This window comes from Corvus brachyrhynchos, unplaced genomic scaffold, assembly GCF_000691975.1.
Source record: "Corvus brachyrhynchos isolate BGI_N302 unplaced genomic scaffold, ASM69197v1 scaffold350, whole genome shotgun sequence".
Taxonomy (NCBI): Eukaryota; Metazoa; Chordata; class Aves; order Passeriformes; family Corvidae; genus Corvus; species Corvus brachyrhynchos.
In genome coordinates, this window is record NW_008235638.1 from 184,992 (window position 1) to 200,990 (window position 15,999).

The following is a 15,999-nucleotide window of genomic DNA, read 5'->3' on the forward strand; positions in this document are numbered from 1 at the left end:
GAGCAGCAGCAGCAGCAGCAAACCGAGCTGCCCCCGACATTCCCAGCCGCGCCGTGCCCCGAGCCTGCTCCGAGCCTGGAAGGGAAATCCTGCCCGGAACCCACCCCGGGAGCGCTGGAGGAGCAGGAGGCCAAGGAGATCCCGGTTCCGGTGGCTGTTCCCGTTCCCGTTGCCTGCTCCGAGGGTGCGGCGTGCGCCCAGGAGAAGCAGCAGTGCAAGGAAATCCCGGTGTCCATCCCAGAAAGCCAGGAATGCAAGGAAATCCCGGTGTCCGTCCCTGATCCACTCCCTGACCCCGTCCCGTGCGCCCAGGAGAAGCAGCAGTGCAAGGAAATCCCGGTGTCCATCCCAGAAAAGCAGGAATACAAGGAAATCCCGGTGTCTACCCCAGAAAACCAGGAATGCAAGGAAATCCCGGTGTCCATCCCTGATCCACTCCCTGACCCCGTCCCGTGCTCCCAGGAGAAGCAGCAGTGCAAGGAAATCCCGGTGTCTATCCCAGAAAAACAGGAATGCAAGGAAACCCCTGTCCCGATCCCAAAAAAAACCAGGAATCCCCCCCCCAGGGACCAGCAGCTGGAGCAGCCCGGCCTGTGGCAGAAGTAGAGGTGAAAATCCCGATCCAGGAGATTTTTTTTTCCCCCTCGCAGCCAGAAGTTTTTCCAAGCCTTTTTTTGTTGTTGTTGTTGTTGTTTTGAACCCCCTGCAGAGCTTTTGTCAGGAATTCCTTCCAGCCGCCCCTCCCGCTAACGCGTTGTCCTCTACTAACAGCAGGGAATTCCCGTCGGGAATGGCTTCCAGCAGGATTGTAGTTGTGCCTTCACCTGAATTCCTGCCCTTTCTCCCAATCCCACGGCTTTGGAATGCCCAGAGAACTCCTCCCCCCCCCCAAAAAAAAAAAAAAAAAAAAACAAAAAATCCCGGAACAAGGCAGGGATCATGAAGTTAAAAAAACAACCCCAAATCCAGGGAAGGGCTCATCCCCTTTTTCCTGCCTTCCTCCCCGGATTGCAGCTCCCACCTGGAATTTAGGCGGTTTTCCCCTCTAAACAACCAGAATCCGCCGCCGAAATGCTCAAAACTTTCCAAATCGGGGATTAGGGCTGAATATTTGGTGGAATTAAAAATGATCCTGTGGGATCCAGGGGGGGGGGGAAGGAAGATTTTTGGGATAGATCTGTAGGAACCCGAGCTCTCTCTCCCCTTGAATTTCCTCGGAGGCGTCAAAGAACAGCTCAGGCCGAGAATATTCCTGGCAATTTTATGGATAATTAACTCCACTCCAGACATGTTTGGAAAGGGATTAACCCCGGGCGTGGCTCGGACGGGATAAAGGAGGAATCCCAAATCCCACGCGGAGCTGTCTCCATTCCAGCCGGGAATGTTTCGCCCCCGTTGGTGTTGGGGATTTTGTCTCTCGGTTTTCGGCTGATTTTGGATCCAGGATTTGTTGCACTGTGAAAATTCCACAATAAAAACGACTTTGAGTACCGAGTTTTGGGAAGTTTTGTTCCGGGTCGGTGGGGAATTTTATACCGGTTTTATACCAGGTTTTGGGGATTTTGATGCCAAGTTTGGGGGAATTTTATGCCAAGTTTTGGGAAATTTTATGCCAAGTTTTGGGAATTTTTATGCCAAGTTGGGGGGATTTTTATATCAAATCGTGGGGATTTCTATATCAAGTTTTGGGGATTTTTATTCCGAGTTGTGGCAATTTTTATTCAAAGTTTGGGGGATTTTAATGCCAAGTTTTGAGGATTTTTATACCAAGTTTTGGGGATTTTTATGCCAAATTGGGGGCATTTATATGCCAAGATTCAGAGATTTCTATGCCAAGTTTTGGGGATTTTTATACCAAGTTTTGGGGATTTTTATGCCAAATTGGGGGCATTTATATGCCAAGATTCAGAGATTTCTATGCCAAGTTTTGGGGATTTTTATACCAAGTTTTGGGAATTTTTGTGCCGAATTGTGGGGATTTTTATTCAAAGTTGTGGGGGTTTTTATACCAAGTTTTGGGGATTTTTATACCAGGTTTTGGGGATTTTTATGCCAAGTTCTGGAGATTTTTGTTCCAAGTTTGGGGATTTTTATAACAAATTGTGGGGATTTTTATTCAAATTGGTGGGGATTTCTATGCCAAGTTTTGGGGATTTTTATATCAAACTGTGGGGGGATTTATTCAAAGTTGTGGGGATTTCTATGCCAAGTTTTGGGGATTTTTATGCCAAGTTGTGGGAATTTTTATACCAAATTGTGGGGGTTTTAACACCAATTTTAAGGGGGTTTTGTACCAAGTTTTGGCGATTTTTATACTAAATCGCAGGGAGTTTTATGCCAAGTTTTGAGGATTTTTGTACCAAGTTTGGGGAATTTTTATACCAAGTTGTGTGGATTTTTAATGGCTTCTCCTGAGCAAGAAACAGCTTCTGTTCAATGTTACAAAATTCCAGAGGTTCTTTTCCTCTCTAAATCCACGGACGGGCCGTGCCTGGTGTTTGTGTGTGTTTCAAGTTGATTTTTTGGGGGGGAAAACAAAAGAGAAAGAGAAGCAAAGACGGGAATAAAGCGACAACAAAACCATCAGGAAGCAGCCACGAGGTCATTCCATCATTTTATTGCACCACATCCCAAACCGAATTCGGAATTAAAGCAGCCCCACGATTTCTTTTTTATTCTTATTGCTGTTATTTGAACTTAATTGACCGCGTCTCGTTATGAGGCAATTTCTGCTGGCAAGCAAAGGAGGCGGCTGCACATTCCCGGGAGCCAGGAGAGGTGGGAAAAGCAGCGTTTGGGATTCGGGATCGGCATCTTGGAGGGTTCTACTTCTGCTTGGGGCACTGCTGCTGCTGCTGGGGGAGGCTCTTCACGCCGGCCTTGGCCTGGCCTTTGGGGGCCTGGCTTTGCTGCACCCCCTTGGCAACGGCCCCACACTTCTCCTGGCACTGGGGAGGGATCTGCTGCTGCTGCTTCTGCTGCTGGGACATCCTGGAAAAGCCCTGGAATTGAAAAGCAGGGAGAGAATGGAGCCATTTTTAAGCCCGGCCTAAATTCGCCGTTTTGGGGTGTGGAGGTTTCAGGCGGTGCCTCAGCTTCGAGATCGACACAATTTAATCCTGGAGCCAAACCGGGCAGCTCCTGGGATTAAACCTCTGAGGACGCCGCAGTTCAGCCCCGATTTTGGGGAGTTCCGTTTCCTGCCCCTTATTGGGGTTTTTTTGGATCCCATCCCATTCCCTACGGGATCGGCCGCTCTGTGAGGGATCAGGGAACAACTGTGCCTAAAACGAGGACCAGAGGCCAGTTAGACCCAGCCTAACAGAGCCAGGAAAAGGCTGCAGAGCTGAGGAGAAGACAAATGGCATGAGGGGTTTTCCTTCCTCCCCTCTGCTCACGTTTTCCTGGAATTTCGACTTTAAAAAGCCCAGGAAAAAAACAAAAAAAGCAGATTTGGAGGAAAACGGAGCTCAAGGAGAAGCTCGAAGAAAAGCAGGAGAAGAGGAGCAGAAAACTGGAAAAGTCTCAGGACTGGGAGTTTTGACAGGGAAAAATCCTTTGATACCAATCCCAGTATTTGATACCAATCCCAATATTTGATAATATTCCCAATATTTGATACCAATCCCAATATTTGATAATACTCCCAATATTTGATAATACTCCCAATATTTGATATTCCCAATATTTGATACCAATCCCAATATTTGATAATATTCCCAGTATTTGATAATATTCCCAATATTTGATAATATTCCCAATATTTGATAGCAATTTTTGGAACCACCACGTCCCTGCCCAGCTCCTTGAGACCCCCAGAGCAGGAGCCACACCCAGGGCCATGAAACTTGGGTGGATTGAGGATTTTATCCGGGGAATCGGAACCGGGATCCCCGGAAATCCAGGAGGCAGCAGAACCCTGTGCCCATGGATTCCAACCTTTGGTTATCCACGGGATTCTCACCAGTTCGGGAAAAGTTATCTCGGGGTTCCTCTCCAAAGAGTCCCAAACCACCATCCAGAGCCTCAGAAATTCCCAAAATTCCTTGATGTGCTTTTTCCCCCCATGCAAGCAGAATTTTCGAGGAGACAACTCAAGATTGGGCAAGAAAAGGGCGAAAAATCCCTTTTTTTTTTTTTTTCCCCCGACGCCAGGGCACCAAAATCCCTCACCCTGGCAGCGAAAGGGGCAGGGAAGGACTCACCTGGCGCGCCCTGCTCGAGGAGGGAGGCAAGGAGAAGCCGCTGCAGGTGTGGAGCTTCCCGAAGGAGAGGCTTTTATATCCCTGTGGGGGAGCTGATGACTCCAGCCTAAACTCGGTGACCAGAATCTTTCACAACCAGAACCGGCTGCGCTCCCACCCCCTGGACCTCAGTCAAAGCCTGGGACAGATCCCTGCTCTCCCGGCTGCGGGGGGTTGGGTGTTTTTCACGGAAGGCACACCCAGGGCTGCTCATCACGGGATAATTTATTAATAATTCGCCTCGTCCCCGTCCTGGGCAGAGATCCCACAAAGAACCGGGAGTCGGGACCGCTCCCATCCGCTGGGGAATGAATTTTAGGGATCGCTTTGGTCTGAGTGGGGTTGGGAATCTCTCGCAGCTCCTGGGATCCCAGTTTTGAGCTTGGTGATTCTGGATTTTGCTGTTTCCTTTCTCTAATTCCCATCCCGAAAACGGGAATGAAACATTTTATTTTCCCAAGAAATCAGGAAGATTTTCCCTGATTTTTCCTTGCACTTCCCCCAAGATTTTCCCTGATTTTTCCTTGCACTTCTCCCAAGATTTTCCCTGAATTTTCCTTCCACTTTCCTGCAGCTTTTCATTGAACAACTTCATTTTTCATGGATTTCATCCCTTTTTTACCAACTCTGGGTTTAGTTCACTGAAGCTGTGGCAGAATTCCTTTCTTTTTCCCTGGGGATGGATCCGTGCTGCAGGAGAATTTTGATCCCCTGGGAATTTTTCCAAGGAAGGAAAAGAGGAAAAGGCCCTGTGGGGTCACAGCTTTGGGAATTACAGCCCTGTCCCGTTCAGGAATGTGGGAGAGGTGGAAAAATCCAGAATCCCGGAATTGCTGAGGTTGGAAAAGATCTCCAAGGTCATGGAGTCCAACCTTTGTCCAATCCCCACCTGGGCACCGTGTCCCCTTCTCCAGCCACATCCTGCTCTTTCCACAGGAAAATTCCCAACAATTCCTGGCTGTTCTTCCCAAAAATCTCTGGGGTTTTTTCCCAAAAATCTCTGGCTGTTCTTCCCAAAAATCTCTGGCTTTTCTTCCCCAAAATTCCTGGCTGTTCTTCCCAAAAATCTCGGGCTGTTTTTCCCCAAAATTCCTGGCTGTTCTTCCCAACAGCCCTTGTGTGTCTCCATCGTTATCCAGCTGTTGGTGTCGGATCATCCACATCACCCCCTGATTTTCCAGGCTCCTCCACCTCGGCCCTGATGAAATATCCCTAATTCTTTGCAAATATCCTGGGAATTCCAGCAATTCCCAGCGCTGACCACAGCTGCATTGGAGAGCCGTGTGTCAACACCTTTTACTCCTGGCGCAGGAAGCAGCGGGAGCACAGCAGGTCCCTCCTGCCACTTCCTCTGGATTTTCCAGGTGCTTCCAGGATCCCCGTTCCCAGGGAGAGCAGGGGAAATTCCAGGTGATGGATCGGGATGAAGGGGCTCCAAAATCAGGTGACTCATGGATCGCAGGAGCTCCACGTGGTTCCTGACTTAAACCTTTGCCAGGCCTTCACGAGGCCACAGAAGTGGCACCGCAGAGCTTGGATCCCCAAAGGTTTGGGTTCCTCGGGAGGAATTCGAGATGCAAATTCCTCCGTTCCCCATTGTTTTCCTGGGAATATCCAGTCCAGGTGTGTTCAGGTGTAGGGGTTGGTTTTTTCCCCACGATTCCTGACTAAAAGCCTTTTTCCCCCATTTCCTTGCTGTCACCTTTTCCACGCCCCCATGAGGACACAAAAGTGGCATCTCCCAGGCACTCCTGAGGCACAGCTTGGATCCCCAAAGGTTTGGGTTCCTCGGGAGGAACCCGAGGCGCAAATTCCTCATTTCCCCATCGTTTTCCCGGGAATTTCCGCTCCTGCTCTCCGCAGGCGAGCTCAGGTGTTTGCCTTCCCCATTCTTTGCCTCCCCTGATCCCCGTCTGAGGGTGTCACCTCCCGGTGTCACCTCCTGGTGTCGACAGCAAGGGACACAAAGAGGAACCTGCTCCTCGCCTCCCCACCTGCACATTACAAAGGCGATTTGGAAACAACGTTGGCACACACCTGAGCATAAAGATCTCCCTTTTCTTCTCCAGATTAGATGCTCCCCACCCTTCCCATAATGAGGGGGTAGGTGGGGAGCAATTTCAGCATTCCCAGACATGGAAATGGGGCGGCCAGAACGGAGCCAGAGATTAAGAAAGCCACAGGTGCAAGCTGGGACACAGCGGGAGCTTTATCACAGAAATTTGGGGGGGTTTTTATGGGTTTAACTCCCTCCAGACAATGGGGTCGCCTTCAGCTTCAAATTTATCCCAAATAAAGATGTATTTGTATTTATTTAAAATGTTATTGGGCTTTTCAGATGTTCAATTCCTTCTGCATTAATTTAAGGCTTTCTTCTACTTAAATTCACCTTTTAACGGTTTCTAGGATTTGCCTCCAAAATCCCAGGCTGTGAAGACCAAAATTCTGCCTGAAAATCAAATTTCTATCAATATTTTCAGAGGTGTCTCAGAATAGAATTGACCAATGATGATTTCCTTCTAGAATTGCTCCGTATCAAAATCCTTTTTACTTCAGGCACAAAACCTTCCCCAACCACTTTTGCAAATGGAATTTAAGGAAGATATTTTGGGGTCTGAAGACATGGAAAAGGGGAGAAGAAAGACAAAAGACACCTGGTGCCATCAATGGTCAATTTTTATTGCTGCATAGAGAATTTACAAGATGGGGAAGAGACAAGAGGAAAAGGGAAGAGGAAAAGCGTCGACGTCTTCCACCACCAGCTGCTGACAGCACTTCCCGAGATTCCCAACGTTAAAATATCGGGAATGCCCACGGAAAAACGCCGGCGCAGCAGGAGAAGAAGTGAAAACACATGAAACACTCAGAGAGAAAACATTTTCCAAGGCGAAGAAAACGTGGGATAATCACAAGAGGTCTCGTTGCGTTGCCGATGCGTCTGCGCCGTGTTTTCCATCCCGGACCCCACGGATTCGACCCTTCACAGGTCACCGGGGTCAGGCCCGGATCGGGATCAGCAGGGGCGGGAGCAGGCGGGCTCCAGGCACACGGCCTCGCACGACTCCACGCACTTGGTGCTGCACTCCTCGGTCTGGCACTGCTCCACGCACTTGGTGACGCACTGGGGGGCACAGGGCTCCGGGCACTGGGCGGGGCACTGCGGGGCGCAGACGTCCACGCACTGCGGGGCGCAGACCTCGACGCACTGGGTGGCACAGGGCTTGGCGCAGACGTCCACGCACTGCGGGGCGCAGACGTCCACGCACTGCGGGGCGCAGACGTCCACGCATTGCGGGGCGCAGCTGGTGGCGCACTGGGTGGCACAGGGCTCCACGCACTGGGTGGCACAGCTGGTGGCACAGCTGGTGGCACTGGGGGCCTGGCAGACCTCGACGCACTTCGTGGCGCAGGGCTCCACGCACTTGGCGCACTTCTGCAGGCAGATGGGCGGCGGCAGGCAGGGCTGCTTGCACTGCTCGTAGTAGTACGACATCCTGGGGAGGTGCTGGGGCAGCGGGGAAGAGCTGGGAGAAGAAGCTGGGAAAAGACAAAAAAACAATCACGGGTGTTGGTGGGTGGTGATCGAGGCGCCGTTCGCGCCGTGAGGGCTCGGGGGGTTTGGTGTTCGGCGGAGGGAAGGAATGTTGGGAAAATCTGCCGGCGTCAAGGATTTCTGGATTCTGGAGTTGGAAGGGACCCACAAGGATCCTCGAGTCCAGCTCTTCAGGGAGCGGTGCCTACAGGGATCAAAGGCATGAGCTCGGTGTTGGGAGCACCGTGGGCTGGGCTGATCCCAGGGTGTTGATGGAATTAATGGTGCCAGAGGATCCCTTCCTTCATTGGGACCCTCAAGCCATAAATCCTGAATTTTATGGGATTGCCCAGAGTTAAACTTTTTGGAAGCCATAACACGAAAATTCCTTATTTCCTTATTTTCTCAGCTGTTCCGGGGCTTATCTCTTCCTTATCAGATCCTCACACCCACCAGGACACGTCCCCCATGCTGGGAATTCCCAACCACAAAGCCCAGAGGCCACAAATCCCACCATGGAATCATGGAATGGTTTGGGCTGGGAGGGATCTTCAAGATCATCTCGTTCCAACCCACTGCCACCAGACCAAGCTGCTCCAAGACCTGTCCAACCTGGCCTTGGACACTTTCAGGGATGGGGAATCCATGGAATAACCTGGGCCAGGGCCTCATTGCCCTCACAGTTTCTTCCCAATATCCAATCTAAATTTCCCATATTTTACTCTCAATTCTTTCTCCCGTGTCCTGTCCCTGCAGTTCCTGAGGAAAAATCCCTCTCCAGCTTCCCTGGAGCCCCTGCAGATCCTGGATCTGAGGTCTCCACAGGCTGAACATTCCCAGCTCTCCCATCCTGAAGATCCTCGGGATCCTGGGACGTCACCGGAGTTGTCCCAGAATTAATGGGGCTCATCCTTCCACGGGGGAAGGGTTGGCCCAGAGGCTGCAGCTCCCATCTCCAGCTCATTTCCTCCTCTTGCCTTCTCCCAGAGGTCTCCCCTGGCTTTGCCCGCAGGAATCCTGCAGCTCCCTCCTTCTGGATAAACCTTCCTCCCACCCATCCGGTTTGAAGTCCCAGGAGCTCCTCCGTGGCATCCATTAATTTATTTCATTCCCAGCCTTAATGAGACAGGAACAAATTAACCAGGACGGAACAGGAGGGAGGAGAAGAGGCAGCCACAGCTCTGGAGGAGGTGACTTTTCCAAGCTGCTCCAGGCAGAGCCGACTCTAAATAAAATCCCCAATTCCAGGACAAATCCCAGAAGAGAAGCACGGGAGCCAAGCTCTCCCGTAACGAGGAATGAACTCTCTTTTCCACAAGATATCCTGATAAAGATTCCCTGATCAAGCCAAGGAGGACTTACCGGGTCACCGGTCCTGGCGAGTGACGGAGAAGCCAAAGGAACTGGCGGGAGCCTCCAAATCCAAACCTTTTATACCACCGGAGTGGCGTCAGCTCCGGAAATGCGGGAGCCCAGGGGGATGGACAACTGACCACAAACTGCCCCAGCAGGCTCCACCTCCACATGCTTGGCATGTTTGTTTGCATCCTAATTTTTGGTGGAAGCCCTCTTCCAGGAAAGCAGGTGATGCTGAGTCGGCCCCGCTCCCATCCCGGTCATGCGGTTCCCAACGGGAATGGCGGAGTCATCACAAAAAAAAAAAAAGAAACCCAGCAGGTGCTGAATTAATTGGTTTTCAGAAAGGGATTTAACGAGCTGGGATGTTTCCATGGCCTTATTTCCATAAATGTCGGGGTGATAGCTGGGGTTTTTCCAACGTGGGATGGCTGTTATTAGGGAAGATGGATAATTAATTGGATTTGCTATGAGAAATACCCCGTCCTAATTCTCATGGAAAGACACAACCAATCCTCCAGTGCTCCCACAAAAGCTTGAGGTCCCTGTTTTCCTGATAAATTAATTTACTTCATTCATCCAACCCGTTTCTCTCTGGGAATTAACACCGTCCATGCTTGGGAATTACAACGGGGACACGACTCCAGTTCCTTTGATGACATTTTCAAGCCATTCCAGGCTCATTTTAAAGACAATTTTCCCTCCCAGGCAAGTGCAGAAAGCTCCACTTTAAGTAGGATTTAGGCCCAGGATACAATTTTTATTGAAGTTTTGCCGATTATGGAAAATCCTTGTTTCTCCCAGATATTCCAATCCCAGAGGTGGGAACGTGACCATCACAGAAATGCTAAATAGGAAAAAAAACCCCAAACCCAAGGAAGCCAGCACGAGCAGCACGTCCGGTTTACACCCCAAAGCCGGAGTCTCCCAGAGAATTCCGGGCATCAGCACCGGCTCCTTCCCAGTGTTTACGCCGGGAATTCCAGCCGGAGCTGACGGATCTCCACGGTTTTTGCCACCTCATGGGTGGCTCAGCTTTTCCACAGGCTCGGCTCCTCACGTGCAGCTTCTCCCCCTGCTCCGGAGGCTCCGCTGCCCTGGAGGCTTTTCCGAGGATAAATTGGGACTTGCCGAGTGTGGTTTGCTCGTCTTAAACACCTCCTTTGCCACGGGAGGAGAAACTGCACCCAGCAGACCTCGGATTTGGGAGCTGAATTTTTTGGCAGATGAATCCCTCCTCATTTTCTCCTCCTGGAGATGCTGGGAGTGGGAATTCATCCCCAGAGCAGCTTCCAACCCTTATCTTCCCGAGGAGTATCCCACATTCCGGTTGGAAGAGCTCCTCATTATCTCCTCAGGCTCCGGGCTCACCTCAAAACCATCTCTGAGAACCGGTCCTGCACCTCCCTTTCTACCCTGAGTTATTTTACACCCGGTTGTTACCTTTGATTAGAGAGAAATTGGGGCCTTCCAAAAGTGGGCATTTCGGGAGACGTAAATGGATCCGCGCTTCCAACACGTGGGAACGTCACGGGGTTGGATTGTTATCCCTAATTACTCTCATTTGGGAATCTCCATTACATTTATGGGCAATTGGAGTCATTGGAGTCGTCACGTTGGTGTCGGTGAGTCAGGACCCCGCAGCCACGTCCTTTGGTGGCTCCCGTGACTCGTCCCAGAGCGGGTCGGGTGTTCCAGAGGGAATTCCATGAGGGCAGCGCCCCCCATTCCAAGTGTCCGGTCCCGTCTTGTGCTGAAAGGCCAAAGATTTCGCAGGATCTCAAAATTCCTGAGGTTGGGAAAGATCTCCCAGAGCATCGAGTCCAAGCTGTGCCTGGTCTCCACCTGGACACCCAGACCAACATTCCGGGATCCCTCGGACACCTCCAGGGATCCCTCGGACACCTCCAGGGATGGCCACTCCAACCCTCCCTGGGCAGCCCCTCCCAAGGCCTGGCCGCCCTTTCCAGGAGGGATTTTCCCAAATATCCACCCTGAGCCTCCCCTGGCACAGCTCGAGGCCGTTCCCTCTTGTGCTGGCCCCGTTCCCTGCGATCAGATCCCAAATCCCCCCTGGAAGAGCCCCAAATTCCCCCTGGATCCCCCTTTTCTCTGGGATGAGCCCCCCCAGCTCCCTCAGGACTCTCCATTCCCTTCTCCTGCTGCTCCAGCCCCGTTCCCATCCCTGGCCCCGCTCCAGCTCCTCCAGGTCCCTCTTTCCAGGTCTGGAACGGGGTCGAGGTCCAACCCCTCCAATCCCGTGCAGGATTCCCATTTTCCCGAGCAAGAAGAGGAATTTTTTTCCTGTGTGTTTCTGAATGATTCCCGCAGAAATCAGGGATTCTCCCCATTTCCCTGCCCAAACCCTCCACACCTGGTCACAGTTAAACCTCCCGGGCCTTCATCAGACCCAACTTTCCTCTCTCCTCATTCCCGCAAGGTCCCGGGGAAGGTGGGAGGCTCCAAGCCCGAACCCAGGGCAGCTTCCAGGTGGCTCCAGGAATCCTGGAATTGCTGGGATGCCAGGAGGATGAGTGGAGGGGACAATTACGCCTCACATGGACACGAGCAGCTCCTTCAGTCCGTGCCCGAGGGACAATTCGGATCCAGCCGTGATATCATCGCTTCTGGGGCCCGGAGGAGCCCAAATCCCACCGTCCCAGCCTCTTTTCCTGTTTACTCCGGAAGGTGAGCGCTCAGCGAAGAATGACAACGAGCACCCGAGTCATTAAATCTGGGAATTAAATCTGGGAAGGAGGAATTGGCTGCGGTTACGGGGAAAAAAAAATTCCTCACCGCTTTTATCTCTTTGCCTTCGCGCTGCTGCAGGTGTTCGCTTGGATTGCCTCAAGTTTTCCAGGAAAAATCTCTGGATTTCCTCTGGAAATGTTCTTTTTTAATTTTAGTGGATAAAATTGTTTTGATCCCCAAGGGAATTTTAGAGCTCGGAGAATTCATCTGACAGAGGAACCAGGGGGATTCTACACCATTTTCTTACAGTGAGCAGCAATTTTCTGCCTGTTTTTAATCTCACGGGTGTAGAATAAACACCCAGGTGCTCAGGGAGGAAGAATTCCTGGGGTTTTTTTTTTATTTTTCCTACAGCACCGCCTGGAAATGATGTTTCTGCTCTCTGCTGCTCGGAGGCGATTTCAAATCTGAATTTTATGCACACGTGAAGGATTAAATATCCTGCCAGCACCACACCAGAATGGAAAAATCTTATCCAAAAGCCATTTTGTTTTCCACCTATAATTTATTTCCCAGAATACTGGGGGCTTTGGGAGCGGGAGCGAAAGAAATCGTTGCTTGCAGGGAATTTTAATGAATTCTAAAGGAATTTTGGAGTCAAATTCAACCCCACCGAGAGCTTTTGTGCCCCAGCCTGCTGGGAGAGGAGGAACCGGAGGAGCTGCGAGGGCGGAGCTCGCAGGTTGTCACCGACCTCGGGGGCATCTCCAGAGGAGCCGGTGGCTGCTCCCAGACGGTCCCGCCCCGTCTGCCGCCGCCCCCGCTCCTCCCGCCCGCATTCCAAGCGGGATTTGCTCCAACAAACCCTCCCCGGGCCCGGCTCCCCGCTGGAAACCCGCGGAGCGCAGCCCTGGGAGTCCCCGGGGCCCGGCCGGAGTCCCGCGTGAAGGATTTGGGGATTTGGGGATCTGGGGCTGAGGAGGGAGCGATGGGAGCTCTGGGGGAGCGCTTGGAAAAGTCCCCGGTTTTGGGGTTTCCAGGTCTTTTTGCAGCCCGTGGGAATGAGCTGGGATGTCAGATATTGATCTGGGATGTCAGATATTGATCTGGGATATCAGATATTGATCTGGGATGTCAGACATTGATGGGATATCAGACATTGATCTGGGATATCAGACATTGATCTGGGATATCAGACATTGAGCTGGGATATCAGATATTGATCTATCACACATTGATGTGGGATGTCACACATTGATCTGGGATGTCAGATATTGAGCTGGGATATCAGACATTGAGCTGGGATATCAGATATTGATCTGGGATGTCACACATTGATCCGGGATATCAGACATTGATCTGGGATGTCAGATATTGAGCTGGGATGTCAGACATTGATCTGGGATGTCACACATTGATCTGGGATATCAGATATTGATCTGGGATATCAGACATTGAGCTGGGATATCAGATATTGATCTATCACACATTGATCTGGGATATCAGATATTGATCTGGGATGTCAGATATTGAGCTGGGATGTCACACATTGATCTGGGATATCAGACATTGATCTGGGATATCAGACATTGATCTGGGATATCAGACCTTGATCTGGGATATCAGACATTGATCTGGGATGTCAGATATTGATCTGGGATATCAGACATTGATCTGGGATATCAGGCCAGTGGCAGGATTGAAGCAATGGCTGGAGCTGCGCCAGGGGCTGGGAATTGGGGTGGATTTTGGGAAAAGGTTCTTCCCACCGGAGTGTGGGAGTGCTGAGCAAGCTCCCCAGGGAACAGTCATGATCCCAAACCTGCCAGAGCTCCAGGACAACACTCCCAGGGACAGGGTGGGATTTTGGGGTGTCTTGGGCAGGGCCAGGAGTTGGGTTTGATGACCCCTGTGTGTCCTTTCCAGCTCAGGGCATTCCATGATTCCATCAGACCTTCCCAAGCATTCTCAGGGCCGCCACTTTACAAAAATTGGGATTTTAGGGAAGAAATTAAAAGGATAAAGGGCGAGAAGTGAAGGAGATGCATGAGGCCAATGCCAAGATCGTTTCTTTTATTACTTCAGACATGGAAAGGAAAAGATCACAAGGAAGAACAAAGAGGGAAATTCCTCTCTCCACACTTCCAGTGCAAGGAGGAACTGCGGAATCTTTCTCCCAGGGAACATTCCCGGGGGCACAAAATCGCTCGGTTACATCCCGCGAGGAAAGGCGCTTTCTTGAGGTAAAACCAGCAGGAACGGTGCAGAACACGAGGAAAAAAGAGGATTTACTCTTCCTTTGGAGATTCCACAGGGAAACCCCCACAGGGAGCAGGGCCTCCTTAGGATCCCACCCCGGAGCCCCTCAGGGAGCCCGGAATTTCGGGCAGCGGACACCGGCGCAGGAAACGGAGCAGCGCTGGCCACACACCGGGCAGGTCTGGGTGACACAGGTGGTGGGACAGGAGTCCGCACACCTGGTGACAGCCTGGACACCCCCGCGGCACTGCGGGGCACAGGGGGTGGCACAGCAGGGATCCGCGCACGGAGTGGCACGGCTGGGGACGCAGCAGGGGGGTTGGCAGGTGGTGGCACGGGTGGTCACTCCCTGGCAGCAGGGGTCTTGGCACGTGGTGGTGCAGGTGGTCACTCCCTGGCAACAGGGGTCTTGGCACGTGGTCACTCCCTGGCAGCAGGGGTCTTGGCACGTGGTCACTCCCTGGCAGCAGGGGACTTGGCACGTGGTGGTGCAGGTGGTCACTCCCTGGCAGCAGGGATCCACACATCTGGTGGCACATCTGGTGGCACAACACGGATCTTGGCAGGTGGTGACGCACTTTGTCACCTCCTGGCAGCAGGGATCCACACACCTGGTGGTGCACTTGGTGACCTCCTGGCAGCATGGGTCAACACATCTGGTGGCACATCTGGTGGCACAACACGGATCTTGGCAGGTGGTGACGCACTTTGTCACCTCCTGGCAGCAGGGATCCACACACCTGGTGGTGCACTTGGTCACCTCCTGGCAGCAGGGATCTTGGCACGTGCTGATGCGCTTGGTCACTCCCTGGCAACACGGATCCACACACCTGGTGGCACATCTGGTGACACAGCAGGGATTCTGGCACGTGGTGACACACTTGGTGACTTCCTGACAACACGGATCCACACACGTGGTGACCTCCTGGCAGCAGGGATCCACACATCTGGTGGTACATTTGGTGACCTCCGGGCAGCAGGGATCCACACACCTGGTGGTACATTTGGTGACCTCCTGGCAGCAGGGATCCTGGCACGTGGTGACACACTTGGTGACTTCCTGACAACACGGATCCACACACGTGGTGACTTCCCGGCAGCAGGGATCAACACATCTGGTTCTGCACTTGGTGACCTCCTGACAACACGGATCCACACACTTGGTGATGCACTTGGTGACCTCCCGGCAGCAGGGGTCTTGGCATGTGGTGACACACTTGGTCACTTCCTGACAACATGGATCCACACACTTGGTGACACACTTGGTGACATCCCGACAGCAGGGATCAACACATCTGGTTCTGCACTTGGTGACCTCCCTGCAGCAGGGATCCACACATCTGGTTCTGCACTTGGTGACCTCCCGGCAGCAGGGATCCTGGCACGTGGTGACACACTTGGTGACCTCCCGACAACATGGATCCACACACGTGGTGATGCACTTGGTGACCTCTTGGCAACAGGGATCCACACACCTGGTCACACTACGCAGGTCTTGGCACGTGGCGGAGCACTTGGACACTTTCTTGTAACACGGATCCACATACCTGGTGCTGCACTTGGTCCCCTTCTTGGAACAGGGATCTCCACATCTGGTGCTGGACTTGGCCCCTTTCCTGCACCACGGAATCACCCACGGGCTGCTCCACTTGGTCACTTTCTTGCAGCAGGGGTCGTAACACGGCGTGAGGCACTTGGCGGCTTTCTTGCCACATGGATTCACACAGACGGTCGTGTACTTGGTGACCTCCTGACAGCACGGATCCACACACGTGGTGACACACTTGGTGACCTCCTGACAGCACGGATCCACACACGTGGTGACACGCTTGGTGACCTCCTGACAGCACGGATCCACACACGTGGTGACACGCTTGGTGACCTCCTGACAGCACGGATCCACCCACGTGGTGACCC

At 52.2% G+C, this 15,999-nt stretch overlaps 2 protein-coding genes and 1 long non-coding RNA gene across 3 annotated transcripts in view; 1 reads left to right on the forward strand and 2 right to left on the reverse strand.

Moving 5' to 3' along the window:
- The window catches only part of LOC108444982 (protein TsetseEP-like), a 4,015-nt gene extending 2,521 nt beyond the window's left edge, over positions 1-1,494 (forward strand). The window contains exon 3 of the mRNA XM_017727463.1: positions 7-1,494. Within this exon, the coding sequence (XP_017582952.1) occupies positions 7-606 (600 nt within the window). The 3' untranslated portion in view covers positions 607-1,494. The remainder of the gene's footprint in view (positions 1-6) is intronic.
- Positions 1,495-2,597: 1,103 nt separating this feature from the next.
- Positions 2,598-4,347, reverse strand: LOC108444888. Its single transcript, XR_001859611.1, has 2 exons — positions 4,206-4,347; positions 2,598-3,002 (listed from the first exon to the last, which is right to left on the reverse strand). It is a non-coding gene; the product is annotated as an uncharacterized LOC108444888 (long non-coding RNA).
- Positions 4,348-6,902: 2,555 nt separating this feature from the next.
- On the reverse strand, positions 6,903-9,244 carry LOC103611260 (proline-rich protein 9). The gene is made up of 2 exons (XM_008628796.2): positions 9,139-9,244; positions 6,903-7,781 (listed from the first exon to the last, which is right to left on the reverse strand). Exon 2 carries the CDS (start codon positions 7,735-7,737, stop codon positions 7,258-7,260), a length of 480 nt encoding a protein of 159 aa, XP_008627018.1. The 5' UTR covers positions 7,738-7,781; positions 9,139-9,244; the 3' UTR covers positions 6,903-7,257.
- Positions 9,245-15,999: the final 6,755 nt, after the last annotated feature.

What these genes read in the sequence shown, in the direction of transcription:
- LOC103611260 (XM_008628796.2), bottom strand. Translation starts at nt 7,737, where the DNA reads ATGTCGTACTACTACGAGCAGTGCAAGCAGCCCTGCCTGCCGCCGCCC.